The 10048-nt window shown below is 49.8% G+C and overlaps 1 protein-coding gene across 1 annotated transcript in view; it reads left to right on the top strand.

The window, feature by feature from the left end:
- Positions 1-9308, top strand: part of ADAMTS8 (ADAM metallopeptidase with thrombospondin type 1 motif 8) — a 24227-nt gene extending 14919 nt beyond the window's left edge. The window contains exons 6-9 of the mRNA XM_038004981.2: positions 2629-2812; positions 5294-5466; positions 5592-5767; positions 8111-9308. Coding sequence (XP_037860909.2) covers positions 2629-2812; positions 5294-5466; positions 5592-5767; positions 8111-8681 — 1104 coding nt within the window. The 3' untranslated portion in view covers positions 8682-9308. The remainder of the gene's footprint in view (positions 1-2628; positions 2813-5293; positions 5467-5591; positions 5768-8110) is intronic.
- The last annotated feature ends 740 nt before the right edge of the window (positions 9309-10048 follow it).

The following is a 10048-nucleotide window of genomic DNA, read 5'->3' as shown; positions in this document are numbered from 1 at the left end:
AGGGGATCACTTGATCTCAGGAGTTTGAGGCTGCAGTGAGCCATGATCATGCCACTGCACTCTAGCCTGGGTGGCAGAGGGAGACCCTGTCTCCAAAAAAAAAAAAGAAAGAAAACAAACTTTGGGCCAGGCTGCAACACAGGACTTCTAGGTAAAATCACTCATCTTTTAACAAACAAACCAAAGTATATTTATCCTCACAGTGAGGAGCCCGTGGAGGCTCACCTTCACTCAGTGGGTTGACGCTGCCATGGCTCCAGACATTAGGGAGCTGCTTTGGGACTGACTCAGGGCTGGTGCAGATGCAGATTGGTGAGAGGTGTGGAAACAGGCAGGTGGGCACACAGCAGACTGGAGCCACTGTCAATTCCATCATGAACACAGAGAGACACGTGGAATAAATTCCATCAAGAATTGAGTGAAAAGTATTCATAGCCTGCCTGTGCTTGAACTGAATGCATAATTAGAGGTTAGGAGAATGAGAGCAGTTGTGGGAATTCCGTACTCAAAGAGGAGGAGAGGAGAAAGAATCAGAGCTGCCTCTGGCCAGGCAGAAAAAAAAACTTGGCCCAGGAGAGAGTAAACTCACAAGAAAAACCAAGGCAGTGCCAGTGAGGGTTTTTAAATGATTCACTTCTTTGCCCTGCTCTTAATACATCCAAACCGTGAGGCTGATCACATTTCTCTTACGGTGAGTCATGGAGCCATCACTATGAAACAGCATCCACTGGGTTTCACAGCCCGGTCCCCGCCAGCGCTGAATTGCCAGGGTAGCCCAAGCACTCCTCAGTACATGTGTTTTGCACTGAGCCTTCTGAGCCTTCTGAGCCTGCCTGCACCAGGTAAGCTCCGTACTCTTGTCCTAAGCCTCAGCTGGCACAGGATTCATGGATTGATCCTCAGCCACGTCCCATTCACCCTGTTCATTCTCATCACATGTTATTGAGGAGAGGGATCTGCCACCGATCCCCAGAGGCAGAGCCAAACTAAGTGCAGGGAGAGGCTGACGTGAAATGATCATGGAATGATGTGTGGCCTCTTTTTAAGAACAGTCAGATCAGAAAATACATGTTTATAGAATCAGGCCGGGCACAGTGGCTCATGCCTGTAATCCCAGCACTTTGGGAGGCTGAGATGGGTCGATCACCTGAGGTCAGGAGTTCGAGACCAGCCTCACCAACATGGTGAAACCCTGTCTCTACTAAAAGTACAAAAATTAGCCAGGTGTGATGGCGGGCACCTGTAATCCCAGCTACTCAGAAGGCTGAGGCAGGAGAATCACTTGAACCCGGGAGACAGCAGTTGCAGTGAGCCAAGATCACACCACTGCACTCTGGCCTGGGTGACAGAGCAAGACTGTCAAGAAAGAAAGAAAGTGAGAAAGAAAGAGAGAAAGAATATTTATAGAATCATATCTTTTGTAAAATAAAAGTATCACATATTTATGAGGATATATTCAGAGCAAAAGTATGAAAAATATTGGTGAAAATCATGTTAATGATTTTATCTGGGTAGTGGTGTTTTTAAAAACTGTTGATTTCTTTTTTACAATTTTCTGCATTTTTTTATTTGTCATATGAGCAACTATTACTTTTGTAATTTTTAAAAAATTATTTTCATTCTGAATGCACTATGAACCTTTGGGCATACAGCATTCAAAAGGGCAAAGCTTTGTTCTCATAGGTCAGTTATAAAATGGGAAGCAGGGCCGGGCATGGTGGCTCACACCTGTAATCCCAGTACTTTGGGAGGCGGAGGCGGGTGGATCACTTGAAGTCAGGAGTTCCAGACCAGCATGGCCAACATGGTGAAACCCCGTCTCTACTAAAAATACAAAAATTACCCAGGCATGGTGGTGTGTGCCTGTAATCCCAGCTATTCAAGAGGCCGAGGCACAAGAATCGCTTGAACCCAGGAGGCAGAGGTTGCACTGAGCCGAATTCATGCCATTGCACTCCAGCCTGGGCGACAGAGCAAAACTCTGTCTCAAAAAACCAAACAAAAACAAGCAATTATGTTTCTTTCCCAGGCATTATCCTATCACTGGAACCAGTGGCTGGTAGACTATGGCAACACCTCCCAGGGCTGCTTCCTTTAGACCAGAGTTCCTCTACCTTGGCACTAGGGACACTTGGGCCAGGATAATTGTTGCTGTGGGGCCTGTGCATTGCTGGATATTGAGCAGCATCCCTGGCCTCTACCCACTAAATACGGTAACATACACCTTCCCCAGCTGTAACCACTGGAATATCTCCAGACATTGCCAAATGTCCTCTGGAGGGCAAAATTCTCCCCAGTGGAGAACCACTGCATTAAATGCAACCTTATTCCCATAAAAGAGTGTCATTCATTCATTCAGCAGACAGTCTACTGAGCACCTTACTGAGCATACGACACTGTTTTAGACACTGGCGAGTCAGCAGTGAATGAGTCCAGCCTGGTCTCTGTGCTCACAAAGCCCTGAAGGCCACACAGTCCTTAAACAAATGATTGAGGCAGTTTACGGTGCGCCATACACCAAGATGAAAATGACTAGATGAGGAAGCCAGGGCTTTGGCCAGCCAGTGGCACAGACACTGAAGCCTCTTGGCCTTTGCTCCTCATTCAGTGTGCCATTGTATGTTGCAGCCCGTGGTAGATGGAGGCTGGGCACCGTGGGGACCCTGGGGAGAATGTTCTCGGACCTGTGGAGGAGGAGTACAGTTTTCACACCGTGAGTGCAAGGACCCCGAGCCTCAGAATGGAGGAAGATACTGCCTGGGTCGGAGAGCCAAGTACCAGTCATGCCACACGGAGGAATGCCCCCCTGACGGTAATTGCCACTCAGGGCCACCCCTGCCAGAGCAGCTACTATCATCGCTGTGACACATCCCCAGAGGATGTGTAAAGTGGGAGTAAAGTGGGTGTCCTGGGATATAGAGTTTTGCCTGTGATCTGCACCTAAATGGACTCTGCAAGGCTCCAAGCCCAGGGGCAGCTCTCAGGGACCCGGGACAGCTCTCATAGTGTTTAGAGAGCGTGGCAAAGTCAACGAGAGAAATTACCCCCATCTTCCAAGATGTGGAGAGGAGGACATCACTCCCAACCAAACTTATTGGGGAGGAGCCTCTGGAGAGGGGCTGGTGTCTAGGAAACTAATTCTCCTGGAGGCATCAGAACCCTCATCTGTGTGCAGAATGGAAGCATTTTCCAAAGCAAGTGTCAGAGCCAAACCTCCAAGGTCTTTCTAGCCAAAATTCAGCCCAGGGAAGAGGGAGGATTTCTGAATCTGATTCCCACTCACATTCCATCTTCCCTTGGGGCCATAGCAACTGTTTGACAGAATCTTCCCAGGAAGCAATACTACCTCTCCCTCCCCTTGGCATATTCCTATCCCCAGTACCTGCTGGAAACCACACACATTAACTTAGAGGCAGTAAAGGGGCAGCAGCAAACTCATGAGAGGGAAATCATTACAAGGTTTTTCCCCACCATCCCATCCAACTGCCCAGTGTGCAGCTCCAGGAAGGATTGGCAGGCATGAAAAATCAGGCAGAGCCTTAGGAGAGATTCAACCACGGGAAAAGACGCTGGCACTGGGTTGATGTCTCAGAGGAGAATCTGTAGGCTTCGCAGTTTCACAAGACAAGAAGGATCCACAATGGTTTGAGGCTCTAGAAACTTGGTGCCGGAATTGTGTGAGAGTTTGCCTGGCATACGGGTGAGACGTTGCCGGGAAAGGGGGAGGACGGGAATGAATATAGGGTACAAGGTAGGCATGGACGAAAAAGGATGTCATGATTTCAGACCCACCAAAGTCTGCCATTACTGTCGAGTATTTTTTAGTACTTTTTGTGTGTCTAGGACTATAAAAATGTATGAAAATGTAAAAGGCATGGTCTCTGTCCTTAAGGAGCTTGCAATCCAATTAGAGACCCAAATCCCTTTAACACAGCCATTAAGTTTCAATGGATGAGTCACAGACCCTAGGTTGGTGAGAGGCTCAGAGAAAGGAAAGGCTGGGTGAGCGGAAGCTTTGAAGGGAGTTAGGACTGAGCAGAGTCTGGAGGACTGAGACGGGGTGAGGTGTGAGGGGACCTGCCAGGATGGGGAAAGGTGTGAGAAGGGCCCTCATTTGCTTAGATGGAATCAAGCAAAGCACACCACTATGTCAAGGCCACACCACAGAGGTCCTTGAAGGCTGACACAGTATCTGGGGGTTATCTGTGCCACCTGTCCCACCAAGTCACCTGGAAGCTCCTGCAGACACAGCCCAGACCCCCTCAGCTGTACTGACTCAGAGTCTCAGGCGTGGAGTGTGGCATCTGCCTTGGCAAAGTCTCCCCAGGCATTCAGATGCACAGTTTGGGCGGGGAACCTTGGCAGGAAAAACAGTTTTAATTTTAGGATTTGGGGGTGGAAAGCAACCCACGTCTAACTTCAGATGGATTGGTCCGGCAGTGGCGCACGGCAGGACGGAGAGGAGGCAGGCACAGGTCCCCATGAAGCCAGCAGCCCTGGGCTTGCAGTCGTGAGGGTGGGATCCCATCGTTTGAAATCACAGACTGTCCTGAATATAGTGTAGGTCTCTGTGACCGTTTGGAAATAGCAAATAGAGATGCTCAAATGTTCGGGAGATACCAAGATGCCAGTCTCAGACTTGAGCATGGTAAGACCAGCAACTCAAATGTTCGGGAGATACCAGGATGCCAGTCTCAGACTTGAGCGTGGTAAGACCAGCAAATGAAAGTCAAACAGTTCGTGGAAGGACCCTCGGGAGCTTGGCCGCGCTGAGTTGGAGGTAATCATAGTACATACAAACGGAGCTCCCCAGAGACAGCCAGCATTACAGAATGAGAGTGTAGGGGCAAGATCGGAGCTAAACATGTAGATTTAGGAGTCTTTGGAGTCATGTCCAGTGTCATTGAGGAAATCGACACTGCACAATTAGCAGTGTCCTGAGAATATGGCTCCACGTGCCGTTCTGTGCCTTCCAGGCTTATTGGATTGTTCCCTGTTGCTCCCTGAGTTCATTCATCTGTAAAGTACAATGAATCTCTTTCCCTAATGGAAAGGGCATTTATCCTAGAAAGCCCAGCATGAGGCTGGAGGGCTCCTTTCCTTGCCCTTTTGAGTAAGGGTCACACATGTGTCTAGGAATGTTGTGCCCAGAAGACACTGGCCCTGCCTGGGTCCCTGGGTTGAGTCCAAAACCAAAAGAAAGAAGAAAAATGCTGTAAATTCGGGATTTCTCCACCGGGACCTCCTGCTTGCGCATGGGTGTCACCTCCATGCCGTTTCTTCCTCTTTCTAGGGAAAAGCTTCAGGGAACAGCAGTGTGAGAAGTATAATGCCTACAATTACACTGACATGGATGGGAATCTCCTGCAGTGGGTCCCCAAGTACGCCGGGGTGTCCCCCCGGGACCGCTGCAAGTTGTTCTGCCGAGCCCGGGGGAGGAGTGAGTTCAAAGTGTTCGAGGCCAAGGTGAGAATCACCCTGGGACTCAGATCCAGAGATGGGGAGGAAGATCGCCCATCCCCACCCCTCCCACGGGCTGCTTCTGTGCTTAGCACGCCCTCCCTCCTGCACCTTCCCTTTCCCTGTTGCAGGTGATTGATGGCACCCTGTGTGGGCCGGAGACGCTGGCCATCTGTGTCCGTGGCCAGTGTGTCAAGGCCGGCTGTGACCATGTGGTGGACTCGCCTCGGAAGCTGGACAAATGCGGGGTGTGTGGGGGCAAAGGCAACTCCTGCAGGAAGGTCTCCGGGTCCCTCACCCCCACCAGGTGAGTCTCCCCAGGAGTTCTGTACCCTGCTTGGTAGAAGAGCATAATGGGCTTTGTGCTCTGATAGGCCCAAATTTGAATTGTGGCTGCTACTTAATAGCTATGAGGGTTGGGCAAGTTATTCAAACTCTCTGAGCTTCAGTTTCTTTATAAAATGTCAGCAGTATCTCTAGCTCAGAGTCGTCGTAAGGATTTCCTGAGATGGGATGTGCACTTGGCAGTGTCAAGCTCATAGAAAAGACAGAACACAGGACAGCCGTGACTTTTACGAGGGCTGGAGGCCATGTGGATAGGGAGCTGTCATCTCTGAGTCAGTCGAGCCACACTGAGTAACCTGGACCTCTGCCAGAAAACGGCTCTCCCAGGCCTGTTTTGGGAAGGACGTCTCATCCCTAAGCCTGGCAAGCCCTGCCCGTTCTGCAGACGGATCTCCAGAGAAGGGGGTTACCAAAAAGGGGCCCTGGCAGCTCCAGGGCTTTCATGAATCTGAGAACTCCAGACACTTTGTTCACATCCTAATGCCCCACATTCATAAAACTCCAAGGATTTTCCAAAGCGCTTTCATTTCCATGGTCTCGTTTGATTTGTAAAATAAGTCCATGAGGTGAGCAAGGCCAATACTATTCTTCATTTTTGTGGAGGAAGAAATTAAGACACAAAAAGATTAAATGACTTTTTAAGGTCACATTGATAGTTAATGACAGCCAGAAGAGAACGTAGTTTTCCTAAGTCCTGGATGACTTTTGTCTCCCATTCCATGCACTTCCTGGAGAGTAAGGGCAAGGTCAGGTGTTTTATATGGGCCACACTCTGCCTCTCTGCCTCCAGTACATCAGTGTATCCTTCTGGGAGTTATATGAGCATCCATCTGTCCAACCACTTCCCCCTCTCACGGTCTCAGAGTTTTTGAGACGTGTTCACTGTATTGTCTTCTGCTTAGTGAAGCTCGCAAACCCTGTCCCATTCTGTGTGTGTGTGTGTGTGTGTGTGTGTGTGTACCTATCTCTACATCTCTCATCTCATCAGTCTGAGAGAACAGAATCAGCCTATAGCAGGCAACCTGGGACTGTTTTCATTTTTTTTAATTTATTTTTATTTTTTTGAGACAGAGTCTCACTCTGTTGCCCAGGCTGGAGTGCAGTGGCACGATCTTGGCTCACCTGCAACCTCTGCTTCCCAGGTTCAAGCAATTCTCCTGCCTCAGCTTCCCAAGTATCTGGAATTACAGGCGTGCACCACCACACCCAGCTAATTTTTGTATTTTTAGTAGAGACGGGCTTTCATCATGTTGGCCAGCGCTGGTCTTGAACTCCTGGCCTCAAGTGATCCGCCCGCCTTGGCCTCCCAAAGTGCTGTGATTATGGGTATGAGCCACTGCGCCCTGCCTTGGAACTCTTTTTACATTTAAGCTCAAAGGACGTAGAAAAAAAGAAGCAGACGCTATTCAGATACTGGGGCCCTTGGCCACTTTCCCTCAGGCTTTAGACAGATGGGCCTGTGGACACTCTCAGAGTCTGAGACTAAGCAGCTAGCCCCAGTTGGACATATGGCAAGGAGAGCAAAGAGCCCGCCTGACCGTTTGCCTTACTTTCTCCCCAGCCTGTGGAACCCAGATTTCCAGAAAAGAACAAACAACTAATCTTTCTTCATCCTACCTAAAGCCCTAAGCCTATAAAGGAATGGAAACAGTTTCCCAAAACAGCATTCTGTCATTCCAGAAGCACAGAGCTCATGGTGCCTGGGCACTCCCAGAAGGTGGCTTCAAAGAAGCAGGCTTGAACCCCTAACTCCCAACCCCACCCTGATCCCACCCTAGGGCCATATTCATCAAATACTAGGAGCCGACTGACTCAAAGAGGTGGTGTGAAATTTCCTCCTGTTCACGTTCTGGAAGGGGTGTGCAGAACAGTTTTTTCCATGTGGGTTTGAGCTCTGGGTATGGAGGTGGCCAAGCAAAGTTGTATACCAGTGCAAGGAACTAGAGGTATTCGAGATCTCATTTGACAGGTGCCAGGTTTGGCTACACCAGTGCAGCTTTCCAAATCCTTCTGGGTTCTCCTCCTCTCTATGCTGTTCTCAAGGCCCACATACCTCAAATCCTCAACCACGCATTTGAAATAGAGTTGCCAGATGAAGCAAAAACCCTTGAAAAATCCCAATGTACAAGACATTTCTGTCTGCCTAAACAGCTAATTTATTGAGAACGTTGAGGCAACTTGCTTAATTACTTGCTTTGGTTTTTCTTGTCTGCCACCTGGGGTGCCCACTTCAGTCTCCAAGGCATCATCGCGACCAGGGCTGGGCAGCCACTGGTCTGAGGGTGTCTTTCTGTTTCTATCATAGTTATGGCTACAATGACATTGTCACCATCCCAGCTGGTGCCACTAATATTGACGTGAAGCAGCGGAGCCACCCAGGTGTGCAGAATGACGGGAACTACCTGGCGCTGAAGACGGCTGATGGACAGTACCTGCTCAATGGCAACCTGGCCATCTCTGCCATAGAGCAGGACATCTTGGTGAAGGGGACCATCCTGAAGTACAGCGGCTCCATCGCCACCCTGGAGCGCCTGCAGAGCTTCCGGCCCTTGCCAGAGCCTCTGACAGTGCAGCTCCTGACAGTCCCTGGCGAGGTCTTCCCCCCGAAAGTCAAATACACCTTCTTTGTTCCTAATGACGTGGACTTCAGCATGCAGAGCAGCAAAGAGAGAGCAACCACCAACATCATCCAGCCGCTGCTCCACACACAGTGGGTGCTGGGGGACTGGTCTGAGTGCTCCAGCACCTGCGGGCCTGGCTGGCAGCGGCGAACTGTAGAGTGCAGGGACCCCTCCGGCCAGGCCTCTGCCACCTGCAACAAGGCTCTGAAACCTGAGGATGCCAAGCCCTGTGAAAGCCAGCTGTGCCCCCTGTGATTCGGGGGGAAGGGATCAGTCTCATGCTCCTGGACATGGGGTACTGAGGTGCAGACAAGGGTCTCCACTGCGATGACTCTATATATCAAGGCAGCATGGCCCACCCAGGCCTCCCATTGCCGCAACCCCTCCAGTACTGCACGAATTCCTAAGGGGGAAGAGGAGAGGGGATGGGGCGACAGACCCTATCATCAACTGTCCAGTGGACTGAACCTTGCTCGGGTTCAAGTAGAGGGCATAGGTTAAAAGGTAAAAGTGCACTTATTGACTCAGACAGGACACTTAACGTCAGTCTGGTTGCAAAGGACTAGCAAAGTTAAATGACAAAAAAAAATTCTATCTGGTTTCCCCGATAAATAATCTACCTCAGAGGGGAAAACATTAGTACAAGAGAGGCGTGGGGCAGGGAGTCAGTGGTGAATGTCAAAGCAGGCTCCAAAGCTGCACCCCAAGCTGTCGTCAAGAATGACCACGACTGTCTTCAGTGTTAAAACCCATCACCTAAAGGGCCGCAGCGTCACAGGGTTGTGGAGTACCACATGTTCTCAGGCTGCCACCTGCAGGGGTGGATCCATTTCACCTATTTATGCAAATGTGTCTCTGAACTAAAGTGTGATCTTATGCCAATGCAGTGGTCTGGTCTGGTTCATTGTTTCTTTGGAAAGGGCAGGGACCTAGAACCCAGGGATGGAGGCTGAAACCAGGTCAGCTCATCTTGAACTCATGCTGGGCAGCTGGCTCCCTGTCTGCTCTGGGTCCTCACAGACCTGCAGAATCCAACTCATTCAGGCAACTTTCATTTGCACAGTCTAGACCAGTGGTTCTCAAGCTTTCATCAGGATCATCTAGGGGGCTGGTAAAAACAGACTGTGAGGCCGGGCACGGTGGCTCACACCTGTCATCCCAGCACTTTGGGAGGCCGAGGCAGGAGGATTGCTTGAGCCCAGGAGTTCAAGACCAGCCGCGACAACATGGCAAGACCCTGTTTCTACAAAAAATTAAAAAATAGAATCAGTCGGACATGGTAGTGCAGGCCTATAGTCCCAGCTACTCAGGAGGCTGAGGTGGGAGGGTCACTTGAGCCCAGGAGGTTGAGGCTGCAGTGAGCCATTTTTGTGCCACTGCACTCCAGCCTGGATGACAGAGTGAGACCCGGTCGAAAAAAAGAAAGAGAGAGAGAGAGAAAGAGAGAAAGAAAGAAAAAGAAAGGAAAGAAAGAGAAAGACAGACAGACAGACAGGAAAGAAAGAAAGAAAGAAAGAAAGAAAGAAAGAAAGAAAGAAAGAAAGAAAGAAAGAAAGAAAGAAAGAAAGAAGAGAGAGAAAGAGAGAGAGAAAGAGAGAGAGAGAAAGACAAGACAGATTGTG

The sequence above is a fragment of the Chlorocebus sabaeus genome, chromosome 1, assembly GCF_047675955.1.
Source record: "Chlorocebus sabaeus isolate Y175 chromosome 1, mChlSab1.0.hap1, whole genome shotgun sequence".
In the NCBI taxonomy this organism is placed as follows: domain Eukaryota; kingdom Metazoa; phylum Chordata; class Mammalia; order Primates; family Cercopithecidae; genus Chlorocebus; species Chlorocebus sabaeus.
The sequence above is the reverse complement of the archived record's forward strand: the minus strand, read 5'-3'. Positions and strand labels throughout refer to the sequence as shown.